The sequence below is a fragment of the Eptesicus fuscus genome, chromosome 15 (assembly GCF_027574615.1).
Source record: "Eptesicus fuscus isolate TK198812 chromosome 15, DD_ASM_mEF_20220401, whole genome shotgun sequence".
NCBI classification, from domain to species: domain Eukaryota; kingdom Metazoa; phylum Chordata; class Mammalia; order Chiroptera; family Vespertilionidae; genus Eptesicus; species Eptesicus fuscus.
The window spans coordinates 45,882,585-45,897,675 of NC_072487.1; the positions used below are offsets into that span (position 1 = coordinate 45,882,585).

Here is a 15,091-nt window from a genome sequence, read left to right on the forward strand (position 1 = left end):
CAGTTTGGCAATTTGATTATGAATAAAACAATATTTTATAAAATATACCTACATTATACAAAATTAAGAGTATATAAAAATTCACCCCATGTTCTCTATTTCTAATTCCACAAATTTTAAGAGGGCAGAAGTTATTGCTAAAGATTATAGCTCAAAGATATCTGCTATATACTTAAATCAATTAAGATTGCAGACTTTAGGAAATAAAAACCACTTCATTTGACATAATGATGAAAGTGATTATCTTTAAAAGCTTCTAGTTTTAGAAATGGAAATAAACTATAAAGGAAACTATTTCAAATTTCCACCATTCTACAGAGGCTGTTTTTAAAAAATAGGAAATATAATCTACAGGTGATCAAGTCTTGTTTAATAGACTCTAAAATTTTCCAAGACCGATGGTTCTTAATCTAGGGGCACATCAGAATCATCTAGGGAACGTAAGGGTTAAATAAAGAGAAAGATCCAATGCAGTTATACCAAAATTTCTCAGGATGGGATGTTCCCAAGGTAATCCTAAATATTCAACTAGGGTGGAGATCCACTAACTTTTTTCATTATGGCCTCTTTAGTAACAAGTTAGAAAATGAATAAAGGACCAAGTATACAAACTTGGTGTTGTTAGGGGAGTGGAGGGGAAAGGGAGAGATCCATAATGGAAAGAATGAGAACATCATTCCCACAAATCTCTCTCTGCCTTTAATAAACAATTTAAAGCTATTTTATAACAGCCATTTGAAAATAACTATTCCTCATAATCTATGTGATCTAATAAATAAAAGTACTTCAAGTGTATTAACACTGTTCTTAATTACTTTCAAGACTTACATTTCACAAAAGGAAGCAATCCAAAACTTTTGTAATTCTTTTCCTAAATACACACACACACACACACACACACACACAACACACACACACACACACACACAAAGTAAACTTGCACTTCTAGTCAGTGAATGGCCAAGGTGAAGCGGCAAAGAGACTATCCAAAAAAGTAGATGCACTTTACCTACTTTTCTAGTGTGTTAAGGTAGCACACAACACAAATAGGACAAAATCACAATTATTTGATCAGGCTATTTCAATTCACACTGCAGTCCTTTTCAATACAAACTCACCTGTGCAGCAAGGTCAGGATTCTGGCTTAGTGACTGCATCATGCTTCTCATGTAAGGGGCAGACAACATGTTTTGCATAAGCTGTGGGTTTTCAGTTATTTGCTGCAACAAGCTCTGCATTCCTGGTGTGTTGAACATACTAGCTAAAAGTTTAAAAAAAAAAGATCACATTGTATCAAGGAAAAGATATGTAGACAAAAGTGAAATTTTTAAAACAATATCATATACACTGTGCATTTTAGCAATTACTAATGAGAAGACATATTACTTACCAATTGAACTAATAAAGAATTTTAAAACTAAGATCTCCAACACTACATGCTAAATATATACCAATAAAGGATGAGTTATGGATTTTAAACATTTTGGTTGTATTCACAGTAGAATCACATCTAATGGAAAGGTTAAGATCCATAGTCAATTTAAGTAAAAGTTGGATATGGTCAAAATTACTATTGAAAAATTCCATAAAGTGAAGAAGTCTGAGCCAACTGTTCCGTTCCGCCAGGATCACTTAACTAGAATCATATTGAGCACTCAATATGCTCACAATTAGTAAGAAGGAAGCCTGCTCACCAACAAAATAATAGATGAAGGACTCCATTCCATTTTCACTGAGTACTGGCACTCATTGATCAAAATGGCAGATACATTTAACATTTCAGAGATCAGAGAGCACAGTGACTAATGGGTAATGTCTGGAGTAAGAATAACTACATTCAAGTCTAATCTAATTATGTAATCCTGGGCAAATTATTTGGCTTCTTCATACTTTAGTTTCCCCCTCTGTAAAAATGAGGTAAATACTATCTACTTCATAGGGTGGCTGTGACAATTAAATTTGTTAATGTGCTCCAGCAGCATTTTTTGGGGACCTCAGAACAAGTGCAAAGAACACTTCTACCATTTCAAAATTCATTTACCTGTAATTGAGGACTACCACCTAACCTTTGATTAGAAGTGAGTAATCTTCACGACATGCTAAAAGCAAAGAAAAATCCTATAAATGATTTCTAACTGATGAATATGCTGTTCAGATCATATGCTTCTGGAATGAATACATATAGTTAGGCTTCTGTATCTGAGGGTTTTGCATCTGCAGATTCAACCAACCACAAATTGAAAATATTCATGGGGGGGGGGAAATCCCAAAAATTTCCTAAAAGCAAAACTTAAATTTGTCATGCACCAAGCACTATGCTCAATCAATGTGAATGAGGTGATGTCCAGGCATACCCTATATGTAAATATAGGTTATTTGCAAACAGTATGCCACATTATATAAGTGACTTGAGCATCTATGAATTTTGGTATCCACAGAGGGTCCTAAAACCAATCCTCTGTGATGCCAAAGGACTATATTTGAGTGAAATAAGTAAAGCCTCATTATATATCAGTATTAATAGATGAACATTTGTAGTTGATTCTGCCAAAAGGAAACTGTGTGAATGCCAAAGAAGTAAATGTCATCCCTAAAAAGGAATTCTATTCCTATCACTTGTAAATATGTATGAAAAAATAGTATACCCAATTATTGTATTTTTAACTCCATCATTTAAAAAATATTCCAAAAATTTGTTTTCTCTCATAATGTAGTATTCTCCATTTTGCCTCTTGACCTGCAAAGAGGTTCCTTACAAGAAAAATTTGTATCCCTGCTTTAAATAGAGTATCAAGCCATTACATTAAAAAAAAAAAAAATCTGAGTAAAAAGTTGCAAAACTGACTTTTTTTCGTTAGACCAAAGTTATTACTGTATAAAACCATGCTATAGTAGAAAAAGCAATCCTCCTATCAGGAAATCTGATTAAATTGTTGTTGTCAGCTCTAAAACCTTTAAAATGTGAATAAAGTACCCCTCTCAAAAGACTGTTAATAAAAATCAAATAGGCAGTGAGTAAAATACAGAACAGATGACTTTTTTAAAATTTAAAAATGGTTATTACTTCAGCTATTAGCTAGATTTAACAATCATTTTTTAATATACAGATATTGAATCATTACATTGTACACCTGAAACATGTTATGTCAATTATACCTCAACTTTTAAAAGTTATTACTTCAATTTTTATAAAACCCGTATTACATCCAGAAATGTTAGCCACTGTATTCTACCACTATGACTGACCACCAATTACCTTCCCTATTCTGACTTCTTCCCTCATTAATGAATTTTTAAAATTCTTCATCCAGCATCTCACCTGTGCATTTCCTCTGCTAAGACACAGGGATCTTTTAAATCAGCGGTCGCCAACCTTTTGGACCTCATGGACCACCAGTGGTCTGCAGACCATGGGTTGGCGACTGCTGTTTTAAATTATATCCAGTCCCTCTCATCTTAGGGAAGTGGCCCCATGCTTTCATTTCTTCTCATTTATATGCCAAGTATTAGGACTAAAATCATCATTCTGGCTACTGATGTTAGCAGACCTAATCTTACCATGTAAATATCTGAATAGTTGAGAAAAGGACATCCATTTATTGAGTCTAGTCTACAGAAAAAATAATCAAAAGTAAATTCCTAACCTGTTCACATACTAGACTCTCCAGCAGCTTTATACTATACACTGATCTTAGCCCCACTGAGGAAAGTCTGAGATTAAGATCTGGGAAACTCATTTTTAACAAACCTGGCAAGGTGCTCTGATGCAGCTAGTTTAGCGCTGGTCTCGGGACTAGATTTTGACAATCTACTAATCTAGAATGTAAAACCAGACTAAAGCCAGGAAACATGTGCTCTAGTAATGAATATATAAGTAACTGTATTCCCTAGGCCAGTGATGGGCAACCTTTTGAGCTTGGTGTGTCAAACTTCGCCAAAAAACTGAGCATAACTCGGGTAGTGTGTCACTTTGAGGAAAAAACATTATTTTGCAAATGTTTCATCCTCAGGAGCAGCAAATGTTTCATCCTCGGCATGCGGCCGCCTCAGCGGCCACGTGTCATCAGAAATGGCTATGCGTGTCAGTGCTGACACGCGTGTCATAGGTTTGCCATCACTGCCCTAGGCACTTCAGTTTTCCTACTAGTGAAATGAGACAACTGACCATCTGCTTCTCCCAAACCATCTTATGAGAATGCTAATACAAAACTGCCTCTGGAAATCCTCAGTAATCCTCACTACTATACTGCACACAACTAATCATATATTTAAAACTTTCTTAAACCGTCCCCCAAAAAAACCTTACAACATGAAAAGCTACTTGTCATACACACACAAAAGCACAAAGGATAACAGCATTAAGAAAAGTTTTTTTATTCAAATAAGTAAGGACAACAAAAAAGTGTGAGTTGTTATAAACATACCTCCTACTCCAGGCCCTAAACTTGGTGCAGAACTCTGCCCAGCAGTGCTGCTTGCAGTACTACCACCAGTGCCCCCCACAGTGTTGGTGGTGCCACTGGAAGCTGATGAACTCTGAGAAGCCTGTGGAGCCCATGGATTGGGTAATGGATCTCTATTTTCTGTACGGGAAGGTTGACTACCTTCACCTGAGGGTGTATTGCTCACTAAGGAAGCAAATGGATTACCACCAAACTGTAATAAAAAAAAACACAAAATGGGTTTTAAAAGAGCTTTTGTTTTAAATAACAGACATGGAACTCTTTTTTTAATTTCAAGAGACAGAGAAGAGAAAGAAATATCAATATGTTCCACTTATTTGTGTATTCATTGGTTGATTCTTATATGTGCCCTAACCAGAGATTAAACCCACAACCTTGGCATATTAGGACAATGTTCTAACCAAATGTTCTAACCAGGGCCAGATACAAAACTTTTTAATGAAAATCACATTCCCCATGTAAAGGTAGCTCTCAATCACAAACATATTGGTGTTAAAACAGGAGCTATCACTTAGCCTGAGCTTCAGAGCCAGTGTTATCACCTGTTCTTGTGCAGCACTCAGCATTGGTTCCTGAATATCTGTGTACATGCGCCGTAAAGCATTGTATCCCCCTGGAATGCTTTCCAGATTACTCAAGGCTCGGTCCTGGTTTCTCATCATTTCCTGCATCATTGCCGGATTCCTGGCAAGTTCCAATGTCTACAGAGAAGATTTCCATTAAACAAAAAAAGGCACTAAAACATACATGAATTACTTTAACTGTTAAATGCCACAGCTAATTTTTTCAAGTTTTCTAATTCTATGAATTATCATTCAATATATAAATCGGAAAATTATTTTAAATAATTCCTATTGGATTTCACCTCAAAAAGCAAGCTAATATTCAAATAATTAAAGAAGCATTTTGTTATAAGTGAATGCCCATCTCCTGAACTGAATTCTTGTTTCTTAAATCTGCAGGGTAACTGTTTATAAAGACCTTTAAAATATAGCAGAAAATTCAAAGTTCAAATAGTCCAAATTAGTGTTTTGTTGAGTTTTACTGAACAAAGATTAGGATTTCCTTTTTTAGCTTAGCCATACATATAGGACAAGCTTTTTAGGCATAAAAAATCCTATATAATAAAGGGGAAATATGCAAATTGACCATCACACACTCACAATATGGCTGCAACCAGGCCAGCAGGGGGGTAGTGAGGGACGACCAAATGACTGAACAACAGGGTGCATGGGGCAACCAGGCCTGCGGGGGGGCCATGAGGGGCGACCAGGCCGGCAGGGGGTGGCCGTTGGGGGCGACCAGGCCATCAGAGGGGACAGTTGGGGGCGACCAGGCCGGCGGTGGGGGGGAGGGGGGGGCAACGAGGCAGGTAAGCTATTAGGAGCCAGCAGTCCAGGATTGTGAGGGATGTCCGACTGCCGGTTTAGGCCCAATCCCCCAATGGGTCCCAGATTGGAGAGGGTGCAGGCTGGGCTGAGGGGACGTCCCCCGCACCCCCCAGGTGCATGAATTTCATGCACCGGGACTCTAGTTGAATAATAAATATATCTTAGTTAAATGGACTGAAAGAGCATTCCACATACTTGTCTCATAATATCTGGGTTATTCAGCATATGACTAATTTCTGGATTTCTCTGTATCAACTGCTGCATTTGTGGATTGGCCATAATTAACTGCCTCATCAGGTCAGGATTTGAAAGCATGCTCTGGACAAAGGGATTCTCCATGATCTGGACCATCATTTCAGGATTGGACATTAGTTGCCGCTGCATCTGGCTTTGTAGTTCAGAGAAGTTGGTAGAATTCAAACCCAAGCTACTTAGACCAGCAAGTCCTCCAAGGGCACCTAAGAGGATAAAGGGGGGAAAAAACACATAAATGAAAGTCAGAAATTTTACCATTAATAAGACTGTGCTCCATTAACAAAATGAAGATGCAAAAATATTAACTGAATCAATAGTCCAATCCAGAAAACCATTTAAAAGCAAAAATATAATTCCTATTAATTTCATATATAGATGTTTAATTTCTATAACCGAAATTAGCCAAAAATGTATTCACTCTCATATTTAGGTTTAATTAATAAAGCCATCAAATACATATTCCAAATACAAAAACTGTACAGTCACATGTCACATAACTGCCATTTTGGTCAACAACGGACCATATATATATAACACTGGTTCCTTAAGATTATAATGAAGGTGAAAAATTCCTATTGCCACCAACCTCTAGGGGAGAAGAAGTGGCTAGAGTTTAAGCTCTATAAAAACACTTGAGCAATGAGATTTAGAGAGGCTCCAAGTGGGTGAAGACATCTACGTGCTATTAGGGTGACATGCGGAGAGGGGGCATGGAAGCTCAGCATTGTCCCCGAACCCCCATACCTTGCCCAATGCTTTTTTTCCATTTGTCTAATTCTCAGTTGTACCCTTTATAATAAACTGGTAAACATAAGTAAAGTGTCTTCCTGAGTTCTGTGAACTGTTCTAGCAAATTATCAAACCTGAGGATGGGTTGTGGGAATCTTCAATATAGCCTGTTGGTCAGAAGAAGATGTGGTCTGGAACTTGGACTATTATCTGAAGTAGGAGCAGTCTGAGCCCTTTAACTTGCAGGATCTGACATTAACTCCAGGTAGGTAGTATCAGAATTGAACTATTGGACACCCATGTGGTGCTGGAAAATTAGTTGGTGTTAAAAAAAAACCACAACACACCCCAGAATATGCCAGCTAATGAAAGAAAGGAATTAAAAATATGCACTGGATTATACTTCTAACAATCTCTTTGCAGAAAACTAATTTAAGTTTAGCAATTTACCTATAAACTCTGGATAGTGCAGAGCTGCTGCCAATCAATGAGAGGAAAAGCCAGGACATACAATAGAATGAATTCATGGAAAAACAATAGATCCAAGAGGATGATAAGTGCTTATCATAACACATGAATTTTGTAAATTTACATAACCCACCAAATGCATTCATTCCTCACTTACTCAGCAATGCCTATATATGGCTGCTACTGGGATCGGGCCTTAACAGGCAGTCGGACATCCCTCTAGGGGTCCCAGATTGTAAAGGGTGCAGGCTGCGCTGAGGGACACCCCCCCCATGCACGAATTTGTGCACTGGACCTAGTTTAAAAATAAATGGCACCATGGACCTGGCGCAGACAAACCAACACTCGGCTTCCCCCTAGTGGGACACAGGCCCCGTCACCACCCCGGAGTGACACCCCACCAAATCACAGCCAACACTGCGATATAGCAGAAAGATCCCATGGCACAAAATGCGGCCCACAGCCCAGGCCAGCCCAGAAACAGTTGCTATGTGCGCCGGGTAATGACATCACATAGCAATGCCCGGCTTCCTCTCTCTAGCGACTAGCCTCCTTAGAGTTTCTTCAGCCCAGGATCCCAACTTGCTTTATAGCCAGGTGCAAACATTTTAGAGTTCAACCAAATATTTGTGAAGCATTTTACCGTGCCCCATCTCATTTGATCCTCACAGAAGTTCTGGAGTAGCTAGATAGGACTTGGTAGAATCCTATTTTCTTTTCATTAGCAAGACAATGGAGATTTGGAAAGTTTAGAAACTTGACCCGACTGAAAAGAAGTAAGAAATGGTGGAACTTGAAAATGACTTCAGGTTTTCTCACTGTGCAGTATATAGTCAAACACTGCTACAGTTAAATATTTTACCCTTTGTTCTCCCTGCGTGATCTAAAATAATAATCTATTTTGTGTTGATATGTACTGCTGTGTTGCTAACAATTACCTAAAAGAGAAGTTCAGGTGCTTCACTGGACTGGAAAAAGTTTAGCTAAATCAGAAAGCAGGTCTAATTAAGTAAGTTTATCTATATACTAGAGGCCCAGTGTACGGATTTGTGCACCAGTGATATCCCTCAGCGTGGCCTGCGGGGATTGGGCCGAAACTGGCCGTCTAACACCGCCTGCCACTCCTGTCTGCTGCTCCTGCTCATCCCAGCCCTGCTGCATCTGCCACCGCCACTCAGTAGACTCGCTGCCACTCTGCTGCGCTCTCTAGGATGTGGTGGCCAGCCATGAGCCCTGCGCCTGGTGCCCCCAGTTAGCTGAGCAGCGCTCCCGCTGTGGGAGCGCACTGATCACCAGGGGGCAGCTCCTGCATTGAGCATCTGCCCCCTGGTGGTCAGTGCACATCACAGTGACCGGTCAACCAGTCGTTTGGTCGCTTAGGCTTTTATATATCTACTAGAGGCCCGGTGCACAACATTTGTGCACTGGGTGGGGGGTGGGGGGAGGAGGTCGTCAGCCCGGCCTGCGCCCTCTTGCAGTCCAGGACTCCTCAGGGGATGTCCGCCTGCCACGGAGCTGAGAGAGGCCAGCCGTGAGCCCAGCTTCTGGCTGAGCGGCGCTCCCCCTGTGGGAGCACACTGACCACCAGGGAGCAGCTCCTGCGTTGAGCGTCTGCCCCCTGGTGGTCAGTGCACATCATAGTGACTGGTCATTCTGCCGTTCGGTCGATTTGCATATTAGCCTTTTATTATATAAGACTAGTATCCCAGTGCACAGATTCGTGCACATGGAAAGAAAATTAATTAGAAATATTTTAATATTGCTATTCGCCCTTTCTCTATAATAGAAGTGTCAACCAAATTCACTATTGACAATGACAGATAGAAACACACACGTGCGATTGGCACCAGTGAGAGCTTTAGATGTATCGCACATATATGAGTCAACTTAGCCTTTTATATATATAGGTATATATATCAAAGTCTAATATGCAAAGTGTCCCCTTGGAAGTTCGACCAACTGGGAGTTCGATCACTCGCTATGACGTGTGCTGACCACCAGGGGGCGGCATGAAATGAAGGCCCCGGCCGGCAGCTGGCAGCCGCTAGGGACCCTACCCATGCACGAATTTCGTGCACTGGGCCTCTAGTCCCATCTAATAAAAGAGTAATATGCAAATTGACAGTCACTCCCACACACAAGATGGCCACCCCCATGTGGACACAAGATGGCCACCACAAGATGGCCAGCAGGGGAGGGCAGTTGGGGGGAACCAGGCCTGCAGGGGTGGGCAGTTGAGTTGGGGGCGACCAGGCCTGCAGGGGAGGGCAGTTGGGAGGGACCAGGTCTACAAGGGAGGGCAGTTGGGGGGTACCAGGCCTGTAGGGAAGGGCAGTTGTGGACGATCAGGCCGGCAGGGGAGGGCAGTTGTGGACGATCAGGCCTGCAGGGGAGGGCAGTTAGGGGTGACCAGGCCTGCAGGGGAGGGTAGTTGGGGGTGATCAGGCGTGCAGGGGAGGGCAGTTAGGGACGATTAGGCTTGCAGGGGAGGGCAGCTGGGGGTGACCAGGCCTGCAGGGAAGGGCAGTTGGAGGGACCAGGCCTGCAGGGGAGGACAGTTGGGGGGGGGCCCAGGCCTGCAGCCGAGGACAGTTGGGGGCAACCAGGACTGCAGGGGAGGGCAGTTGGGGGTGACCATGCTGGCAAGGGAGTGCAGTTAGGGGTGACCGGGCCAGCAGGGGAGGGCAGTTGGGGCAATCGGGCCGGCTGGGGAGCAGTTAGGCATCGATCAGACTGTCAGGGAAGTGGTTAGGGGGTGATCAGGCTGGCAGGCAAAAGCGGTTAGGAGCAATCAGGAAGGAAGGCAGGCAAGCAGTTGGGAGCCAGTAGTCCTGGATTGTGAGAGGGATATCCAACTGCCCATTTAGGCCCAATCCCACCAGCATCGGGCCTCAACAGGCAGTGGGACATCCCTCGAGGGGTCCCAGATTGGAGAGGATGCAGGCTGGGCTGAGGGACACCCCACCTCCGTGCACGAATTTCGTGCACCCGGCCTCTAGTATAGATATAAAAGGCTAAGTTAACTCACGCATGCGTGATACACACAAAGCTCTCACTGGAGCCAATCTCACACGTGTTTCGATCTGTCACTGTCAATCGTAAATTTGATTGTTTTTGTTGACATTCTGAAGCCGAAAGAAAGTGGCATTGTCAACAGAGTATGTCTGAAGACCAACTACTGCCACCATGTACCTCTGGAGCTGAAAGAAGCTGGCATCATCGACAGAATATGTGCCTCTGATGCTGAAAGAAAGCGGTGTTGTCGACAGAATATGTCTGAAGAACAGTCATCGACAAGTACTACCAATACTGGTAGGAACTGCCTTCATAGCGAAAATGAAGTAAATGAGGATGCAATTATTGAACAGTTATTGTGGAATGACTGTTACATGTCAATTTTGCCTATCGCTAAATTTCTCCAATGAAAAACCATCTGATGATGGAAAATTAACTCGATGTTTTAGCAAAGGCAAAGTTTGTCCAAATGATATAAATATTCCAGAATACCTGGCATATTTTTAAAAATTAATGATAAACAAAGATTCTGACAATAAAAATTTCATGGAAAATATTCGTTATTATATCATGTTGTTATTGTTTACTTATAAATCAATTTACATATTACTTCCATGTACATTTTACTAATTTTCTTTCCTCTCTGACACTTCTATTTTAGAGAAAGGGCAAATAGCGATATTAAAATATTTCTTCTAATTAATTTCCTTTCAATGTGCACAAATCCATGCACCAGGACACTAGTATTGTAATAACTAAGTATGGTGCCAGGTGGGTACTGGAAATATCAGGGGAACACTTTGTGATATATATGATTGTCTGACCACTATACTGTACACCTAAAACTAATACAAAATAATATTGAATATAAACTGTAATTGAAAATAATTAAAAATTTCAAAAAAAAATTAATGTACAATTTTCATATGTCAAGAATCATACCATACCTTTTACCCCTTCCGGAAAAAGTTTTTTAGTGATTTAGTTCTATGCCAAGTATGTTGGAAACATTTAGGACATGGCATGAATTCACATTTGCTTTGTAAAAAATGTTTGCTGCTTTTTCTAAAATGATCTTAGGCTGCATGTGTCTCTCTTGGTTCAGGCAGATGCGTTTTATATGACAGAATTATTAATGTGTCACTTACTGCCTATTTAACTAAATGTAAATGTAAGCTTATCAAGTATATCTATATTCCCAACTACTTTCTTAATACCTACAACAATTATAGAAGCTATAGAAGTTTATGTTGTTAAAGTGACTTCATGTTTAATTCGGTCATTTTATAAAAACTACCCTGGGAAGAAGGAAGTTGTTTATTTTTTCCAATTCCTCTAAAAATGATTAAAGACACTTACCTAAACCAAAAGGGTTGCTAGGGGCAGAACCAGATGTAGAGTTACTATTAGGAGCTGAAGATGTGGTAACACTGCTTCCACTAGTATTTGTTTGCTGGGCTGAATGATCCTGAGGCCTAGGAAAGATAATTAATTCATGCTGTGAACAGTGGAACTATTTTTAAAAGAACCTCTGAAATTCTGATACCCATTATAAAGAATAAGTTTTCATACCAACTCAAATTTTCATAAAGTAAATAAATACCCTGATGTAACTATATAAAAAGAAACATAGTAAAAACCTGCCCTAACCGGTTTGGCTCAGTGGATAGAGCATCAGCCTGCGGACTGAAAGGTCCCAGGCTCGATTCTGGTCAGGGGCATATACCTTGGTTACGGGCACATCCCCAGTAGGAGGTGTGCAGGAGGCAGCTGATCGATGTTTCTCTCTCATCGAGGTTTCTAACTCTCTATCCCTCTCCCTTCCTCTCTGTAAAAAAATCAATAAAATATATTTTTGAAAAAAAAAGAAACAGTAAAACCTGTAATTTAATTGCTCCTCCTTGAGTATAATATACATAAATATTTCATTACTTTCAATCATATTGATTATGTAAGAGAGGAAAACAGGTCACCTCACAGAAGAGAACCAACTACCCATCACAGCCATAAAGTTCAACTATATAAGCAACTTTTTATCTATCCCCTTCTATGTTCTTGAGGGTTGAGGAAGGGCTAGTTTTTCTCAGACTCTTGAAATTGTTAAAAGTAAAAAATAAGGAGATGTCATCAAAAGAAGGTTGAAAAATCAATACAAGCAATAACTGGTTATTACTTAATATTAAGTAATAAAATGTTTATTAGAAATACCTTCCTTCTGATACCAGTTAAGAGTTCTGAATCTCACTCACTGCTTCCTTAATTGATTTTAAGATGCACATTTTTAAAAATATATATTTTATTGATTTTAGAGAGGAAGAGAGAGGGAGAGATAGAAACATCAATGATGAGACAGAATCACTGACTGGCTGCCTCCTGCACATCCCCTACTGGGGATCGAGCCCACAACTCAGGTATATGCCCTTGGCCAGAATCAAACCTGGGACCGTTCAGTCTACAGGCCAATGCTCTATCCATTGAGCTAAATTAGCCAGGGCAAAATGCACATTTTTAAATTTTAACATCTTTGAAATCAGGATCTGTTTTACAATTGCTGAGAGACAATAATTATGCCTGCACACACATGTTCTATATAACTTCAACTGAGTGACTAAGTATACTATTGTACCACACAGGTTGTATTTACCATATATAGTGTCTTCAGAAAGATTACACCATTACTTGGTACTAAAATGAAGTTTGTGCATACAGAAAAGCACAGAAACAGAAATAGAATAAATGAATTTCTTATTAGTGAAACAAGTATCTGCAGTTAGGGAAAACCAGAATAAAAATTTACAGAATGGGTATCAATGGCCTGAAAGAAATTCCTGGAGAAAATACTGTAGCACTCTTTTAAGAACAATGCTGCACCAACTCAACTGAGAGTAGAGCTTCATCCCATATGGAAAAATATGGAAACGGATAACTGAGACCAAGGGTGACTCGACTCTGACACAACGTGAAGTAGTAATAGGAAGGCTGTAATCAATTTATTTCATGTATATTTTCTTGTATGTATGCATAAGAGTAATATGATAAATACCATATCCAAGTAAGTCTAAAGGAGCTCTTTGACTAGGTATAAAATAAAATTTTTAAGTAAAAAGAGATTATCCACGTAATTGGCAGTATTTTTTCTCAGTGATACATAAAATACAGATGCCTCTTAAAAATTGATGGTGCTGCCCTAACTGGTTTGGCTCAGTGGATAGAGCGTCGGCCTGCGGACTGAAGGGTCCTAGGTTCGATTCCGGTCAGGGGCACATGCCCGGGTTACAGGTTCGATCCCCAGTGAGGGACATGCAGGAGGCAGCCGATCAATGATTCTCTCTCATCACTGATGTTTCTAACTCTCTCTCACTTTCCCTTCCCCTCTGAAATCAATAAAAAAATATTTTTTTTAAATTGATGGTACCTTAGAATTAATGAAATATGGTTATAGATTTGTGCCAAGGAAATTAATCATCCCTGATCTTTCTCCCAAATCTAAAACAAAAAGCATACCTAAAAACAGATTAATCTGTAATTAAAATAATGGCTCAATATGAATGAAACTTTTAAAACAGCGGTCGCCAACTGGTGGTCCGTGAGGTCTGAAAGGTTGGCGATGCTGTTCTAAAATATCAAATGTGTAAGCATTAGCATTACTGAATTACGGTGTTTCTTAAAATCATATGAATTTTAATCCACTCAATTAATGACAGAGAAAGCCCTTTAAAGCCAAGACTTTTATTTCTAAAGCATTTACTCATGGTTTAAAGCTTCTAAAAACATACCTGTTTTGCGTTTTGATGACAAGGTGAACAGTAAGTCCGTCATGAATTCCATGCTGACTCAGTGTATCTTGATCTTTTAAAATTTTTCCGGCAAATATCAACACAAGTTGGTCAGTATGTGATTTGAACCGTTTAGAGATTTCTTCCTTGAACTAATAAGATAAAAATATGTATTACAGGTATTTGCATAACATCATCTCATCTAGTTTCTAGAAAAACTTCGAATCCCTTTCTACAAATACTGCAATAATTCAAACAATATAAAAATGCATCTCTTCTGTGTTAGTATCTTGCCCTTAGTGGGGAAATAAGTATTACCACTTCACTCACCTTAACACAAAGGTTTTATCTTAGACCAGAGGCCCAGTGCATGATTGAATCATGCACGTGTAGGGTCCCCTACACGCTTTCGCTTTTCGAGGTGGAGCTGGGTGCCTGTCCGCTGGTGCACCAGGCCTTTCAGAAGCCTCCGGCTCGACGGAGGCTTCTGAAAGGCCTGGTGCCGGAGCAGACAGGCACCCAGCTCCCCGACTTTGGATGGTCCGCGGCCGCTGAGGGGGGCTGCCGCGGACACCTGGCTACCCTGCCGTTGAGAGGCACAGCTGGGTGTCCAAGGCAGGCCCCCTCAGCGGCCGCGGATCTGGCCGTTGAGAGGCACAGGGGGCGGGAATCCCGCCCCCTGCGCCTCTCAACAGCAGGGTAGCCCCCCTCAGTGGCAGTGGATCCATGCCTCTCAATGGCCCGATAGGCCACCCTGAGTCCCGCCCCCCAGCCTCCCGCCGCTCAATCGTGGGCATAGCGGAGTGATGGTAATTTACATGTTACTCTATTATTAGATAGGATGTACATATTCAATCTTCTGCTAAGGCATAACAATTCATTTCTTTACAATATCCTTATTCTTTTTATATCAGTGGTGCTAAATGGGGTTCAAAGCACACATAGTTCTTACCAAGTTTACAATAAGCTATTCTTCAGATTTCTAATGCCAGCC

The 15,091-nt window shown here is 40.6% G+C and overlaps 1 protein-coding gene across 3 annotated transcripts in view; it reads right to left on the reverse strand.

Annotated features, from left to right (window-relative positions):
* UBQLN1 (ubiquilin 1) overlaps positions 1–15,091 on the reverse strand; it is a 43,382-nt gene that overhangs the window by 10,445 nt on the left and 17,846 nt on the right. For all 3 annotated transcript variants that reach the window (XM_054727726.1, XM_054727725.1, XM_054727724.1), the window contains exons 2-7: positions 14,098–14,249; positions 11,681–11,796; positions 6,050–6,312; positions 5,006–5,164; positions 4,425–4,656; positions 1,119–1,261 (exon numbers count right to left, since the gene is read on the reverse strand). In XM_054727726.1, coding sequence (XP_054583701.1) covers positions 1,119–1,261; positions 4,425–4,656; positions 5,006–5,164; positions 6,050–6,312; positions 11,681–11,796; positions 14,098–14,249 — 1,065 coding nt within the window. The remainder of the gene's footprint in view (positions 1–1,118; positions 1,262–4,424; positions 4,657–5,005; positions 5,165–6,049; positions 6,313–11,680; positions 11,797–14,097; positions 14,250–15,091) is intronic.